The sequence below is a fragment of the Aplosporella prunicola genome, assembly GCF_010093885.1.
Source record: "Aplosporella prunicola CBS 121167 unplaced genomic scaffold K452scaffold_1, whole genome shotgun sequence".
In the NCBI taxonomy this organism is placed as follows: Eukaryota; Fungi; Ascomycota; class Dothideomycetes; order Botryosphaeriales; family Aplosporellaceae; genus Aplosporella; species Aplosporella prunicola.
The window spans coordinates 46,040-61,371 of record NW_022983529.1 but is presented as its reverse complement, the minus strand read 5'-3'; the positions used below and the strand labels follow the sequence as shown (position 1 = coordinate 61,371).

Below are 15,332 nucleotides of genomic sequence, written 5' to 3'. Positions count from 1 at the left end.
CTGCATTGATTTTTCTTTTTACAACAATCTACAAGCTATTCTTCTGTCAAAATCGAGAGCCTGTCTCTTCAATCACATCAAATTCTCGTTTTCAACCCCGCACTAACTCCCAAAAACAGCACTAACTAGACCTGCTTCGAGACTCACCATCTCACAACACCCGCAACCTCCAAATTATTCCTCTCCAAGAAACGAAAATGCCTATCCCCCTAAGCCCCTTCCTCTTCCAACCCAATCCATTCCACCTCCATCCTACCTGTCTCAAATACCCAACAAGAAATTGACTATACCTCGCGTGCGGGCTTGCCGCCCCACACCACCAAAGCTTACCACACCCCCAACCAACCCACCTAATCGGCACCCTGACACTGCCCCATAAAAACACACTGTTACACACACTACCCCACGCCCTCTAGGTCGTAGTTCCGGTTCCGCTCGCAGCACCGCGACGTGACGTTTCCGTACCAAATTAAATATATATAAAGCAACAACCACCAACCCACTTCCCACGTCCCAGACCCACATCCCATCCAAAGACGCAGAAATTCCTCTGCGAGCGACTCGATGAAGAGTCGCATAAGCCATCTGCGGGTGCAAGCTCACGCACCACCCACTCTCCCACATTCAACATCCCACCACTCCTCCTTTGAGGCCATAAACCCCAACCTCACAACCACCACCACCGCCACAGCTTGAACATACCACCCATCACCACCACCCCCACGCGCTGTAGCTCATCTACTTTACTTCTTGTAACATGCAAAACGCAAAAACTGCCACGTCCAGCCATCTAACCCGTTCCATTACACATAAGTAAGCAACTACAAGCTTTCGAAGAAGGCTCGAGTTAATTTGCCCCCCGATATCTGCTATTTTGCCCCCCCGGCGTTACCGTCTGCCTAATCGGGTAAAGCGCCCGGCAGAAAGCTACCTTCGCGATATTCGCACAATACCTTCGCGCCTTGTCTAATACCTACTCCGCCTACCCTACACGCCTACTACTACCGCTATACGCCGTCTACTATCTCTCCGTACCCTAGGGCGTCGTTTATGGCCTTACTTTATATCCCATAGGCGTCCGCCGCTACTATGCGGCCTTTACGATAGTTATAGTACCTCCGCGCGTTTACCGTATCTCTATTAATACTATACCTAAATACGACCTTACCGCGCCTCCCGAGACTACCTATAATACCCTATAGGCCGCTAGAGACGCGATTAGAGCCTTCTCGAAAGAATACGGTTATGCTGCCCCCCGTTAGTAATACCCTATAATTAGACATCCTTTTCGGATAATATAACGTTAGCTATTTATAAAACAGCTACTAATAGGGTGTTATAAATTAATTTATCGCTATCTAACGCCAAATTCGATAGTTACTATAGTTTCTAGTAAGGTTTACGCTTTTTCTAATTAGGAGAAAAATAGTACTCTACTATCTAGTAGCGGATCAGGCTAATTAGCTTATCGCTAGAATACGATAAATTAACTACTAAACTATCGAATTTAGCGTTAGATTAGGATAAAACTACTACTAATATCCTATTAGTAGTTATTTTATACTAAAAGGACGTTATATTATTAACAAATAACGCCTAATACCGGGGTATTACTAACAGAGGGTAGCAGTTATAGGTTACGCGATAAAGGCTCTAAAGCTCGTATAGATAGTATAGTTATTACGGTAGTAAGGCGGATTTAAATTAGATTATATAGGATTAACTATAAGACGTAGTATAAAGAGGAAAGGAAGAGAACGAGAGGCGACGGCTATATATATAGCTCGCTAGTAGGCGCTAGGCGCTAAGTGAGAGATAACGAATGAGATAAATATAAATAATAATTAATAAATAATAAATAAGATAAACTATTAGAAATATAAATAAATAATAATTAGTAAATAATAAATAAAGACAAACCGTCAGCTAGCGCTTACTAGTAAGAACTATAAGAAACGCGCTAGAAACCCGTAATAAGTACGTATAGGGTGTAGGTAGAATAAGTATCGGTAGCGTAACTACTAAATATATAATAGAGTAAGCTAGCGGCGGAGGAGGCTACGGAAGCGCTCACGCGCGCGAAAAAGTAACGTTTATAATATATAATAACTTACCTCTTTGCGTACCGCGCTGTAATAGTAAGGTTAGAGATATAGAATTTTTTAGTTAATTTTTAGTATAAAATAAGGGGTGCTAGTTCCTGTTCCCCGCTAGCGCGTCCTCGCGCGGCGTCGCGCGAGCGACTAGCGCGGGCGGGTTGTACCGAAGGTAACTTTCTACCGTGTAGTTACCCGATTAGGCAGGCGGTAATACCGGGGGGGCAAAATAGCAGATATCGGGGGGCAAATTAACTCGAGCCTTCGAAGAATAAGATGTTGGCGCACCACATAGGTAGTCGGACGCGTATTGCGACGCCAGCCACAGATATGATCGAGGCGCTGGTGCTCGTGCTCGCTCACAACAGGACGGAGCTTGTGTGTATGTGATAAACACCCCTTCAGGCTCCAGCTCCTACCGTACACACACACACTCTCTCTCTCTCTCGCTCTCCAGATTCAGAACATTCCCACGACTCACGAGCGAGGTTTCCGTGCCCACCCCCATGTACATGTACATGATTGCGGAAACGGCAATGGCGTCTTCGCCGCCTCGTAGGAGGGGGTGAGTGGGTGTAGGTGACATGGCGTGGTACCCGCCCCCTCCTCTTCTCACTCACTGTTATGTTAGTTCTGTGGTTGGTATGTTGGGTTGGGACGCGGTGCCCTGTGGGAGAGGAGGGGTATGTGAGCGAATGGAGAGGGGAAGGGAGTGCTTTTGTGGTGTGTAGGAGGATTGAGATAAAGACTGCCTGAAGGCTGTCGACACTGCAAGTACGTGAATATGTACGTGTATATGTATGTATGTGTATATTCATAAATATCCTGTCTTTTTTGTCTTCTCAATGGCGGCGGTAGCGGCAGTCCTCTATAGAAAAAACAAGCAACGACAACAAGCAACAACAGCAACACACACTCTATATCCCTCCTACATCCCTTTCCACCACAGTCACAGCCGTCTATATTTCGTCCTCGAACGGCCGGACCAGCAGCCCCTCGGCCTGCAAGTGGTCCTTGACCTGCTTGACCGTGAACTCGCCACGGTGGAACTATCACCCCAGAAAAAGTCAGCCTCTGCACCATCACAACAAAAGCAACAGCAGTCAATGTCGCCACAACACGTGCCGCAACAACAGACGAAAAAGAGAACAAAAAAACAAACAAACTCACCATACCAGCGCCCAACGCGGCATCCGTCGGCGTGCGCTCAAACACCTCAGCAAAGTGCGCCGGGTTGCCCGCGCCACTGCTCGCAATCACCGGGATCTTGACCGCGGCCTTGACGTCGTTGATCAGTTCGAGGTCGAAGCCCGAGTTGCTGCCGTCCTTGTCGATACAGTTGAGCAGGATCTCGCCCGCCCCCATGGCCTCGACCGCCTGCACCAGCTGCCGCACGTCAAAGTCCCGCAGCTCGCGCCCGCCCTTGGCCGTGCACTGGTACCAGCAGTACTTTTCGCCGTTGGGGCCCAACGTCGCCGTCTCGATCGTGTGGTGCGGCGTCGCGTCCGGCGAGGCTACGTATACGCGCTTCGGGTCTACCGACACTACTACCGCCTGCGCGCCGTATGCTGCGGAGATGGTCTCGATGGCTGTGGTCCCCAGCAGCTTCTTGCCGCGGGCCTCGTACTCCTCGGCCGCCGTCACCGCGTCCGACCCGATCGAGACCTTGTCCGCGCCCGACTTGAAGTACAGCGACGCGACGTCGAGCGCCGACACCTTGGTGCCGTCCGTGTCGACCGTGTCGCGGATGCCGCCGCCGATCGTCAGCGGCACGAACACTGTCTCCGACGTGCGACGCAGAATCTCCAGCATCGGCAGGTCCGCCACGGGGCAGTTGCGGAACGACGTGATGTTCAGGAACGTCACCTCGTCGGCGCCTTGCTCGTAGTACTTGCGCGCCATCTCGACCGGCTTGCCCAGGTTGCGCACCTCGCCGCCGGCGCTGACGCCCTCCTTCTCGCGCACGTCGTACTGGTCGCCCTTGGTGACGACGAGGTCGCCCTGGTCATTCGTGCGCACATCCAGACACGCAATGACGCGCCTGGTCAGGCCTTCGCGCGCCGCCTCGGAAGAGGGCGTCTCGGGCAGCTTGGAGCGCGGCTGGCCGTCGCAGAAAGCCTTGAGAACGCGCAGGCCCGCAGCGCCGCTCTTCTCCGGGTGGAACTGCGTCAGCAGGATGTTGTTCTTGGCCACAGCGCCCACAAACTCCTCATTGCCGTAGCGCGCTGTGGCGACGGTCCAGCCGGCCTCCTCTAGCTGGCCCTCGACGTACGGCAGCGCGTACGAGTGCACATAGTAGTACTTGCTGTCGGGGCGGAGGCCGTAGACGCTCTCGTCGGCGACGGCGCCCTTGGCGGACGTGTTGGCCGAGTTCCAGCCAATGTGCGGCACGCTCTTGTCGGAGTCGTCGAAGCGCTTCAGCTGGCCGGGCACCACGCCCAGGCCGGGCACGGCGGTGCTCTCCTCGGAGCCGTCGGCGAGGGCCTGCAGGCCGACACAAATGCCCATGAACGGCTTGCCTTGGGCAATGTGGGCGCGGATGGGCTCGACATAGCCGCCGTTCTTGAACTGCGACAGGCAGTGTCCGAAGTGGCCGACGCCGGGAAGAATCAGTTTCTAGAAGGGCGGGATGGCCTATCAGCTCTAGGCCTGAGGACTCAGTATGTGTGTGTTGAGCAATGGGGCTATGCACACTCATACCTCGGCGTTGGCGACGTCAGCCGGCGAGCGGACCCATTCGACGGTGTAGCCGACTTTCTCAATGGCATTGACGAGCGAGCGGACATTGCCCGCCACGTAGTCGAGGAGGTGGACGGTAGGCATGGTGCGGTGGTGCTGATGGGAGTCAATTGGTGATGTGGAAGCGGGACGGCGAGCGAGAGATGGATGTGGCATGCGTTATTGAGTCACTGCGGCACTTTTTTTGCCAAGGCCGGGGCAAGTTAGTCGTGGCCGCATTTGCAGCATTTTGAATCTATAAATCGGCCACGACAAAGTCACCGTTTCACTTATCGATAAGCGCATTATTTTCCACGGCGACTCGCAGCAACTCACCACCAACCTCCGCATCACCACCACCTCCACAACCACCTCTCCGCCCCAACCGCCGCCATGGTCCGCAAACTGAAGCACCACGAGCAGAAGCTTCTGCGCAAAGTCGACTTCACCACCTACAAATCCGACAACAACCACCGCGACGCAGCCGTCATCCGCCGCTACGCCATCCAACAACCCAGCGACTACACCAAGTACAACCGCATCTGCGGCTCGCTGCGGCAGCTGGCGCACAAGCTGGCGGAGCTGGACCCGGCCGACCCCTTCCGCGTCAAGCACGAGAAGCTGCTGCTGGAGAAGCTCGAGGACCTCGGCATTCTCGGCTCGGGCGAGGGCTCGCGCAAGCTCAGCGACGTCGAGCGCAGGGTCACTGTGTCTGCGTTTGCGCGCAGGCGCTTGGGCGTCGTCATGACGCGCCTGCGTATGGCCGATACCGTGCAGGCGGCCATCAAGTTTATTGAGCAGGGCCATGTGCGCGTCGGCCCGGAGGTGGTGACGGATCCCGCGTTTTTAGTGTCGAGGTATGTTGCGCGCGCGGCTTCTTTTTGCGCGGGTCTTGTGCTGCAAAGTGCGTGGCTAATGACTGCGTGTGTGAAGGAACCTCGAGGACTTTGTCACCTGGGTCGACTCGTCCAAGATCAAGCGCAACATCCTCAAGTACCGCGACCAGCTCGACGACTTCGACCTCGACATGGCGTAGACGCTGCTGTTGTTGTTATCTGTTATCTACCTATATACCGGCGTTGTTGGATCTGCATTTACGGGCGTCAGGGCGCTGCTCACGGGAAGAAAGGCTCACCAGCCAATCGTCGGAGGAACGAAGGAAGAAGGGAAGGAAGAGGGAAAAAAGAAGAAGATCACCATCAAGCATCTCGATACCAATCAATCAATCAACACCGTTTCATTTGCACCACCACCACCCTACCCCCTCCCCCGAAAAAATCCCCCCAACTCTCCCTTCACACCTTCAACCCCCATCCCAGCCCTCAAACTCCCCCTAATCCACCCAGGCAACTTCCGCGCCACCCTCTCCCCCGCATACCGCCGATCCAGCAACAAAATCGCCGCGTAATCGCCCCGGTGCCGAATCGCGCGCCCCACGCACTGGTTGACGGCGCGCATGCACGCGTTTTCGTAGAAATCCCGGGCAGCAGCCTTGCCCGCGTCTGTGTCGGAGCCGCCAGTTTTAGCAGCAGTTTTGTCCTTGGCAGCGGCAGCAGCAGCAGCAGCAGCAGATTTCTCGCTCACGTACTCCAGCTTCGCAACCCACTCTGCGCTGCGCGCGTTCGGAAACGGCAGCCCCACCACCATGACGCCCCGCCCTAGCGCGTCGTTGAAGTTGATGCCCTCCGAGAGCGTGCCGCCTACGACAGCAAGGAGCAGCGCGCCGCGCCCGCCGCCAGTCGTCACGGCTGCGGTGTACGCCGCGAGGACCGAGTCCGTCGAAGTCACTGCGGCGGCAGCAGCGCCCGAGGAAGCCGTAGCCGTAGAGGCGGGTGTATTGCTTGTACCGCCACTGCTAGGAGCAGCGCTCTGCGCCTTCGCCTCCATAAAAACCGGCTTCACTTTCTGCAGCCGCTCCCATATGCTCTCCCGCCCCTGCCCCGCATCCCGCCGCTTCCACGCAGCGACGCACTCGGCCAGATAGGCGTAGCTGGGGAAGAAGACGACGACGCCGTCCGGGATAGTGGCCACGAACGCCAGCAACGCGGCGCCTAAATCGCTGATAGTGCGCGCGCTGCTCCGCGCCCCGAACGTGAAGTCCAGCGGCGCGCCGCTCGCGCCGTGCGTCACGGGGACGGCGAGGAGGTTGCTGGCGGGGATGACGTGCCCACAGGAGAGGGTGGAGATACGTGAGGAGGGGAGGTGCGGGAGGAGGTGCGATGTGTAGTCGCTCATCTGTGGGTATTGTCAGCTTTTGATTCGTTTGTAGTGGTGGTGCAAGAAAGGGCAGGCTTACTGGCGACATGGTCCCGCCCGCGAGAATCACGGCGCGAGCCTCCTCCACGATTTCTCGGAAGTGGTGAGACGGGTCCAGCAGCATGTATTTCAGACACGTGCCCAGCTCGTCGTCGTCGCGGGCGAAGAAGAAGCGACCTTCGGCTGAAGGGTTCATCAGCGCGAGCAGGAAGCTTTGAATGTGCGAGAGGACGGGCATGGCGGTTTTTGTCTGCTTGGCCGAAACCACTCCACCGCGGCTCTGTTGCGCCCCCTTCTCGTTCTTTTGCTGCTCTTCTTCGGCGTGCACAATGTACCCGTCCACTTTGCGCGCGAGCTTGCTCTCCTGCAGATACCGCGCCAGCTTGTACAGATTGATCTGGTCGACGCCCTTGCCCGTCATCATGTCCCCGATCTGCACGACGCCTTCCTGCTCCTTTGAGTTTGCGACCCTGGTCTGGAGGTAGCCGATGAGAGAGTCCAGTAGGCGGACCGTCTGCGCGACGTACACCCTGTTCTTGCCCTTGAGCTTGTTGCGGAACTTCTGCAGATAGATTGTCAACTGAGCTCGGGAGCGCTGCAGCTGCGCCAGCGACACGGACACGGAGTAGATGCCCGTGATGGCATCCATGAGGTTGTGCGCCTCGTCGATGATGACGATGTGGTTCTTCATGTTAATGTCTAGTGCCTCGCGCGCGGACTTTTGTAATAGCAGAGGGTACGGTAGAGTAACAATCTGCACGGCGGTTAGATACGTCCAATTCCGTGGGATGCGTGAGAGACATACCTCGCTTGGCTTCACTGCTGAACGGGAAGCGTAGTACGGACAGATGCCCAACTTCTTCCCGATAGCACCTAGATCTTCAATGTCCCGGATCTGAGCGAGAGCATGGTCTCTGAAGTCATTGACAACATGTTCTGTTTCCTTGGTAGGAAGAAACGGGCACTTGTGGTCTGCGGCGGTCCCCGGCTTCTGCAGGTCAAGACACCTCTCATTAATCAAGGGTGCGCTGTCCAGCTTCGCGACCTTTGGGTTGATGCACAGGTTCTTTCTCGACCCAAGTGTGAGGTGTTTGAACTCTTGCTCGACCTCGACTTCAATTTCTGGTGCACTGGTGCTTCGTGCACGGTCCGCTGGGCGTGCTGAGATGGCCGGCGGAATCTTGACACGCCTGAGTTCGTTGGAGAATTGCGTCAGCTGCGAATGAGTCCTAGAGCAGTAAAAGACCTTCAGCTCGTCCACAGCCTCCGTGTCTTCCTCAGCACTGCTTTTTCCCAACGGCAGTCCTAGCTTCTTCATCAGAGCCTCCGTCTCCGCAGACAAGCCAAGATCCGAGGCCCCTTGGCTTCGCTTCTTGGTCTCTGTGTCATCATCACTCTCGTAATCTTCTAGCAGGAAACGCGCTTCATCCGCTTCCTTGTCGTCCACATCCTTTGGGCTGATTTTCTGCCAGTGTCAACGCATGTTGCTTGCAGATGAACCCGCGTGCATTACCTGTCTCTTGTGATGCGGCTCTCCGCTCTCATACCACTCCTTCAGCTTGCGCTCTTTTGCTCTGATTTTCGCCAGCCGCTCTTCCAAATCTGCTCCTTGCTGGAGGGCTGCTCTGCGTTTTTCTTCTCGAGCCGCTTCCAGCATCCACTCTGGCTCGTCATCATCTACACTCAGTCAGTGCAAATTTCTGGGAACCGCAATTACGAAATATCCTTACCAGCAGTCTCATTGAACAGGCCCTCTTCAAAAGTCTTGCGCTTATGATCACGCAGCCAAGTCAAAGAGCCGCAGATCAAACTCAGCGATTTACCCTAAGGATGAGCACCATCAGCCATGTTCGGGATCTCCATAGGCAAACAAGAAACCATAGACATAGACAACGACTGGAATAAAACTTCAGAACTAAAACCAAAAACCGAGACAAGCCAAGCAAAAATCATGAAAACAATTCAGAAAATCTCACCGTTCCTACGCCCCGTCAGCAAGCCCACTCTACATCCCCCAAGCCAAAACTCACCAGTAGGCGACTCGAAAATCCCAACCTTCCCCTGCTCAATGCACTCATAAAGCGCATTCATAAACTCCATCTGGATCGCATACGGCTGGAACGGGTGATGGAAATCGCGCTCCATCTTCGCTGCCGCCGATGGGACTGTCTTGTCGTCAACAGCTGCAGGCGCCATGGTCAGTGTCAGCGTCAGCGTCAGCGTTCGTGGTCAGGCTTGGTCCTCGCGCGTGGCGGCGCGTACGTGGGTGCGAAGTGAGAGCCGGGCCTGCGGGCTGGAAGACGCGGCGAGACGCGTCGCGTGGTCACGGTTTTCCATCGAGTGAGAGATGCCGAGGTCCCCATGCCGGATTAGGAAAGCGCAGTATAAATACCAAGTACCATTGCCATATGTAAATCAAGAAGTCCGCTAATTTTCTAACTAAATTCTATGTATGCCATTGCGAGCAAAATGAAACGCTCAGTTTTCTATATAATCCTCCACCCTTAAGCAAGGTTCTCGACCTTCCAGACCTTGACCGCCGCATCACCACCAGTCGTGAGGACCTTCTCGTGGCCCTCACCGACCCACGCAACGCCGTTCACACTCTCCTTGTGCGCGTTCAGCATCTTGACGCGCTTGCCCGGGTTCGCGACACTCCAGACAAAGATGTTCGTGTCCAAGCTGCCGCTGACGGCAAACTGCTCGCTGTCGTCCCACGCGACGGCCGTGATGCGCGCCGTGTGCGCGCTCCACCGGTCCGTCACCAGCTTCCACTCGCCGTCCTTGCCCGAGTAGACCTGGATCTTTCCGGCCGTGTTTCCGGCCGCCAGATAGGTGCCCTTGGGCGAGAAGGAGAGCGTCGAGATGACCGCCGTCGAGTTGGTGAGCTCGATGCCCAGGTCGCGCAGGCTGTTGCCCGAGAACCCGTAAACGCGGACAACGTTGTCCTCACCGCCGACGGCGACGAGGTCGTCCTTCGCCGCAATGCAAGTCGGCGGGTAAGGCATCGGCCGCATGCTGGCCTCCTTTCCGTCTACGAAGGTAGAGACGGAGTAGTGGGAGGCAACCAACACAGCATCGCCGCAAGTAGCCACGCCCCTGGGCTGGTAGTGCAGCTCGGTCTTGGACCCAGCAAAGGTCTTTGCGTTTGCGGAAAGGGTGCGGAGCGTGTCGTCCCAGCCAACCGTGAAGATGTTGGACTTGCTGAGGGAGGAGAAGCCGACGACCTGGTTGGTGTGGCTCTCTCCGTCGATGCCAGCGGCAAGGCCGGTAGTGGTGTCCCAAGCGCGGACCTGGCCATCGTAGCTGCCAGTGAAGAAAGTCTTGTCACTGATGCCGGCAGCAGTGACGTTCTTCGAGTGCCCGCGGACGACCTTGATGGGCTTGGACTCGCCTTCAACAAGGTAGTTAAGGTTGCCCTCCAGATCGACGGTGATGATCAGGCCATCACTGCGTCCGTGGGGCCAGGTAACGCCGACCTGCTGGTGAGGAATGCTGACGACACCTTCCTCGCCCAGGCGCCAAGTGTGGACGTTCTCACCAGACTCAGCGTCCCATATCCTGACGGTCTGATCCGCGCTCGCAGTAACAAACCTCTTCGAGTCCTTGTCCCAAGCGACGCCAAAGATGCTTCCGGTGTGAACATCCTCGCCAATCTGCTTGGTAGCCTCGCCAGTCTTTCCGTCATACAGCCATATCCGCTTGTCCGCGCCGACCGTGACGAGGTGCGCTCCGTCGGGGCTGAAGGCAGTGCCGAAGATGAATCTGTTGTGCTGGCCGCGGAGGCTGGTGTTGAACTTGAACGGTGCACCGTGGTAGAAGACCATGCTCGTGTCGTCGCTACCGGTAGCGGCACGCAGAGGGCGCTGCTGCCTGATGGAAACGCTATTGATCTGCGACGAATGGCCGGAGATTTCGCCCACGCTGTTGCCGCTGTCCCAGGTCACGCAGTGGCCGAAACGCTCCTTGCCGTCACCGACAGCGATGATACGCTGAGAGTCGCCATCCCATGCCAGATCGTTTATCCGTCCAGCAATGATGTGGTATTCGCCTGCCCAAGAAAGCTCCAGTCAGCGACCGTCAGGGAGGCCTAATGAATCGACGTTGTTGCCCACCTTTCGTAGCCCCCTCCCCAACACAGTCCCAGACGCGAATGCTACCAGTGACATCACCGCTGGCAACGTAGAAGCCCGAGGGAGAGAAGCGCGCGACGGTCGTCTGGGCGGTGTGGTTGGTGTACTGCCTGGAGACGGAGGGATCGTCGATGTTGCGGACGAAGATGGATTTGCCCGACTATGGCTTGTGAGCTCGAGCCGTGGCTGCAAGTATGAGGACTGTCTTACAGCATAGGCAATCCGCTCGCCTTTGGCGTCCGAGGAGAGCTGGGTTGCCTGACCGCGAGTGGTGGTTGGCGCTGCGGCCCAAATGGCATCTGGCGGGCGAGATTAGCGAGAGCCTGGCGCAACGAGCGATGGAAATACCGGAAGAGATGGACATGGTGACTGCTTGGAGCGTGGTATAGAGGTTATAACAAAAGGAGAAAGATGTGACAATGGGTATTGTTGTTGCTGGCTGAAGCGGCGGGTGTTTGGCAGCGACGTAAACGTACACGTTGTGGGGGTGGCTTTACCGCATGCACAGCCACTGACCCCTCGGTGGCCTGCCACCCCCTCTGGTGTCCACCACCATCGCATGTTGTACGGAGTGCCATACAAGTGCAGTTACCTGTTTTTCTAGGCATCGAGTCGATCACGGCAAACATAAAATACGACAAGCAGTAGTGAATGATTGTGTTATGTATTAATATTTAAGGGTATATGGCATTATTCGAACTAAATGGGTATTCAGTGTTGGAACTCATGAGGGCGTCCTCTAAAATGAAAACGATCGTGTTTCCGACTCTTCTTCCATGAACGATTGTGTTTCAGCCGTCGTGTTCTACACCAGATTACCGGCTCCAGTTGGCATAAGCATCAAATGAATGGCGCGTCGTAAGCGTAAAGCATATAAATAATAAGAATGGCGTAAATCGAGAGTTGCAACCAAAGACTTTTCAGTGGCCATGAAGCGGCCGCACCCTGCAGCTGTTTAAGCCTCTCCAGCATCTCCGTGGCTGCTGTGGTATTGGCCGTACTGCTCTTCCTCGAAAGACCCCGGGCGCTCTTCGGTGGTTGTGTTTTCGAAGTAGCCCCTGTTGTCGGTTTCCAGAGAGCCGTGCGGAGAGGGCGGGAGCAGCTTCATCCGAATGTCGTAGCCCGGGGGCCCTTCTCCGACGACCGGGTTCTCGGTCACAGCAGGGGTCGGAGGCAGAGGCTTAGGGCTGCCCACAAGGGCATCGTTGTACGTCGGCGGCACTTCCCCGATGCTATTGCTGCGGACCTCTCCGGCTTCCAAGTCCCTATCGCTGTCATCGTGGTCCTTGCGGATAAGGAAGTCTCCTTCCTCCACGTATGTATCGATCGGGTGGTGCGTCCAACGGTTGTGGTAACGAACCCAGTTTTGGTACAAAGCACGGCGGTCGAGAAGACCGTTCTTGTAGACCGTGACTGCCAGGTATATCGAAAGGGCGGCACACAGAACGGAGGGAATGGTAAAGATATAGATCATTCCGAAGTCTTGCCAGTGCTGCCAGATATCGAATAGGGTCTCCTGGAAGAGGTGTCGTCCCGAGCCTATCCGACCGAACGCGTCGAAATAGTCCCGCCAAACGAACCGGTAATACGGCTCTTCGGAGATATCAGCACAACGCCAACTGCACAACGAACAGGCAGAGATGTTGTCTGGCCGGCGTGGTCTGTAGAACGGGTCCCTGTCTACAAGCTCGACGTTCTCGATGCGGTAGGTCCCTGGGCTGGAGTGGAAGGGGAACCGCTCGGCCAACGTGACTTGCAGAGTCTTTTGTGCGCTGTCGTCGAGGAAGCCACGGGCAGGCTGAACCCCGTTGTGCAGCTTCGGTGCCTGGGCACCCATGAGGTCCAGACTCAGGGTCGTGTAGTATCGATAAGAATCGTTCGTGGTGTGCTCCAGGCGGTCGTAGTCGAGCCGATGAGGCGAGACCATGTAGTCTTGTTCGAAGGTCTGGAACTCGGCCGCGCTGATGTTGGCAAAGACCTGGCTTGCTATGATATCCGCAGGGCGGTTCGGGTCCCGCAGGGGAAAGATGGCTTGGCCGTTGAGCAAAAGCGTGCGGCCGCTGTCATCCAGAGCCAGCTTGAAGACGAAGGCGGTTGAAGGTGACGGCGCAGTTTCACCGTTGGCCGCAGTGTCCCTAGACTCAGTGTGGAGCGGGAAGCCCGGGGTATCGAGCTTCACCAGGAGTTCTTGGCTCCTCTCGATCCATGTTATGTCGTTGGCGGGCTCCCAGGACCGCGCCAGAGCGGGAGACAAGACGCTGAGCGCGAGAAGGACAGAGGAAAAGACAGAAGGCATGGCTGCAGGTGGACGAGCGGGCCTGGGAAAGGAGAGGAAGCCATGGCGGTGACGGTGAGCTAGAAAGAGCCCGCAACGACGATGCTCTCGGACGCGTCTATGGTCTGTGATTTGGGTCCGAGGGGGTCTGTGATCTGCCCGCGCACGATAAGAAGCCAACCGAGCCATCTCCCTCGGGCCGGCCCACCGCTCGGAGATATCCATAATCCATCCATCTCATCCCATTTCCCGTCTCGCACATCCACTACTCTCATGGATCGTTGACTTACAAATCAGGCATGATGATGATGCTGCGTTCCGTTGTTGCGTGAAGCCAAGCTCCTTGGTGGTGAGCGGAGAGACCAATGGAGCTGCCGCACGCGAGGGACGGTGCGTTGCGCCTCAAAAGACCTAGAGTAGCCGACCAGAGTGTAGCAAAATGGACTATTATAACGTCGGCTGGAGACGGGGGTCAGTCCAGCTTAAAGTCACCAAGTTTACCCTCAATTCCCACGATGCGCATTCAAGTCTATTCGCAAAATGAAACCCTCATCCTATCTTCACTTTCTCTTCCTCAACCTTCCGCTTGCGGTCTCCCGGCCTACAGCCGGTTCTCAAGAAAAGACACCTTCGGAACCCTGCGAGGCTAAAATCGGCGCTACTTGGGTTCCGGCAGCCCCACCAACACTCCAGTCGCGAGATGAGCCTGCAGCTGTCGAATCTCACACTGGACGCCTAGCATCACTCAACATTATTGTTGGCGATGGCGGCTCGCCCGCCGCAGACAAGAAAAAATCGAAAGAATGGGGGCTCGAATGTCACGATCACGATGGACCAAACATCTTCTTCACCCATCCACTGCTGTCCAACATTTCATTCAACGTCCATACTGAATGGTATGTCACGTATCCGGGCCGCCTGGCGAGGAAGTTCAGCAGTGAAGGTTACAACATAACGAAGCCTTCAGAGCGTACATGCTTTTGGAAGGAGATAAGAAAAGTCAAAAAGCATTGGATTGAGAGGGGGAAGATCAGCATAAGAGCAACTGGTGATGCGAACATCACCATGGCGGAGGAACAGCTAAAAGACATCACCAAAATCATGGAAGATCTGGCACCTACCGTTGAGATTACGGTGCTCGCTCTAGGGCTCACAATACCCATCTGGGGCATGCTTCTATTGAGGGCATGCGTGGCTGTCATTGCCTTCTGCTGTGGCCTATTCATGGTCATCAAGGAAACATTCCGGTCGCGCAGGGGTGTCAATATCGCCGCGCACGACCACGGTTCCGACGACGGCGGTGCTGGCCCGGACTGTGAATTGGAGTCCCCTACTTCCACTGAGTTCCGCAACAAGGACGTCTCGTCACCCTTCACCACCAACAGGCGATGGTCGAGCTTCGGCAGAGCGGGCAGCGGTACCTGGAAGTTCCTCCCGGCGTACACTGAAGAAGGACGCACGGTCGAGTTGCACGAGCTGAGGCACGGCTCCAGCGCATCTAGTTCTGCTGCACCGCCTTATCCGGGAGACATGCCGCCGCGGTACAGCATAATCGAGGCTATGAGAGATGAATGGAAGCACGAAGACAGGAGGGAAAGCAGAACCGACGACAGAGATTCGTGAATAGCACCTAGCCCTAGAACAGCTGGTGGTGAAGACATAAGATCGATAAATCTTGAACAGTTTGCTTGGGCAATCAATTGGAACGTAGCTTGGTTGCTGTGAAAGTGTTTGCCCTGCGCGCGTGGCATAGGGAAGGTGCAGTCACACGCGCCGCACCCCTTCCCACCACGACAATAGCACCATAGGTAGGCAGGCACCGACGCATTAATAAACCCACCGTTGACAACCCGC

General features: G+C 55.8%; 6 protein-coding genes across 6 annotated transcripts; 2 read left to right on the top strand and 4 right to left on the bottom strand.

Moving 5' to 3' along the window:
• Window positions 1-3,055: 3,055 nt before the first annotated feature.
• On the bottom strand, window positions 3,056-4,919 carry K452DRAFT_217505 (uncharacterized protein; the record flags this gene model as incomplete). The annotated part of the gene is made up of 3 exons (XM_033536292.1): window positions 3,056-3,145; window positions 3,267-4,712; window positions 4,797-4,919. The coding sequence occupies 3 exons, from the start codon at window positions 4,917-4,919 to the stop codon at window positions 3,056-3,058; spliced, it is 1,659 nt and encodes a 552-aa protein (XP_033402726.1).
• Window positions 4,920-5,164: 245 nt separating this feature from the next.
• On the top strand, window positions 5,165-6,124 carry K452DRAFT_314265 (uncharacterized protein). The gene is made up of 2 exons (XM_033543738.1): window positions 5,165-5,671; window positions 5,748-6,124. The coding sequence occupies exons 1-2, from the start codon at window positions 5,208-5,210 to the stop codon at window positions 5,848-5,850; spliced, it is 567 nt and encodes a 188-aa protein (XP_033402725.1). The 5' UTR covers window positions 5,165-5,207; the 3' UTR covers window positions 5,851-6,124.
• Window positions 5,740-9,215, bottom strand: K452DRAFT_330380 (uncharacterized protein; the record flags this gene model as incomplete). The annotated part of the gene is made up of 7 exons (XM_033545117.1): window positions 5,740-7,049; window positions 7,111-7,824; window positions 7,876-8,505; window positions 8,584-8,747; window positions 8,801-8,894; window positions 9,047-9,051; window positions 9,101-9,215. 7 exons carry the CDS (start codon window positions 9,213-9,215, stop codon window positions 6,072-6,074), a joined length of 2,700 nt encoding a protein of 899 aa, XP_033402724.1. The 3' UTR covers window positions 5,740-6,071.
• Window positions 9,216-9,473: 258 nt separating this feature from the next.
• K452DRAFT_347890 (uncharacterized protein) lies at window positions 9,474-11,637 on the bottom strand. Its single transcript, XM_033545502.1, has 4 exons — window positions 11,552-11,637; window positions 11,414-11,502; window positions 11,186-11,363; window positions 9,474-11,121 (listed from the first exon to the last, which is right to left on the bottom strand). The coding sequence occupies exons 1-4, from the start codon at window positions 11,565-11,567 to the stop codon at window positions 9,575-9,577; spliced, it is 1,830 nt and encodes a 609-aa protein (XP_033402723.1). The 5' UTR covers window positions 11,568-11,637; the 3' UTR covers window positions 9,474-9,574.
• A 213-nt stretch (window positions 11,638-11,850) lies between these two features.
• K452DRAFT_281999 (uncharacterized protein) lies at window positions 11,851-13,603 on the bottom strand. The gene has a single exon (XM_033539514.1). The coding sequence runs from the start codon at window positions 13,497-13,499 to the stop codon at window positions 12,159-12,161; it is 1,341 nt and encodes a 446-aa protein (XP_033402722.1). The 5' UTR covers window positions 13,500-13,603; the 3' UTR covers window positions 11,851-12,158.
• Window positions 13,604-13,860: 257 nt separating this feature from the next.
• Window positions 13,861-15,178, top strand: K452DRAFT_216 (uncharacterized protein). The gene has a single exon (XM_033536246.1). The coding sequence runs from the start codon at window positions 14,019-14,021 to the stop codon at window positions 15,099-15,101; it is 1,083 nt and encodes a 360-aa protein (XP_033402721.1). The 5' UTR covers window positions 13,861-14,018; the 3' UTR covers window positions 15,102-15,178.
• Window positions 15,179-15,332: the final 154 nt, after the last annotated feature.

Coding starts and splice junctions, on each gene's coding strand:
- K452DRAFT_314265 (XM_033543738.1), top strand. CDS start 5,208: ATGGTCCGCAAACTGAAGCACCACGAGCAGAAGCTTCTGCGCAAAGTC. Junction 5,672..5,747: donor CCCGCGTTTTTAGTGTCGAG/GTATGTTGCGCG, acceptor GCGTGTGTGAAG/GAACCTCGAGGACTTTGTCA.
- K452DRAFT_347890 (XM_033545502.1), bottom strand. Junction 11,364..11,413: donor GCGAGCGGATTGCCTATGCT/GTAAGACAGTCC, acceptor CACAAGCCATAG/TCGGGCAAATCCATCTTCGT. Junction 11,122..11,185: donor TGGGGAGGGGGCTACGAAAG/GTGGGCAACAAC, acceptor TTTCTTGGGCAG/GCGAATACCACATCATTGCT.
- K452DRAFT_281999 (XM_033539514.1), bottom strand. CDS start 13,499: ATGCCTTCTGTCTTTTCCTCTGTCCTTCTCGCGCTCAGCGTCTTGTCT.
- K452DRAFT_216 (XM_033536246.1), top strand. CDS start 14,019: ATGAAACCCTCATCCTATCTTCACTTTCTCTTCCTCAACCTTCCGCTT.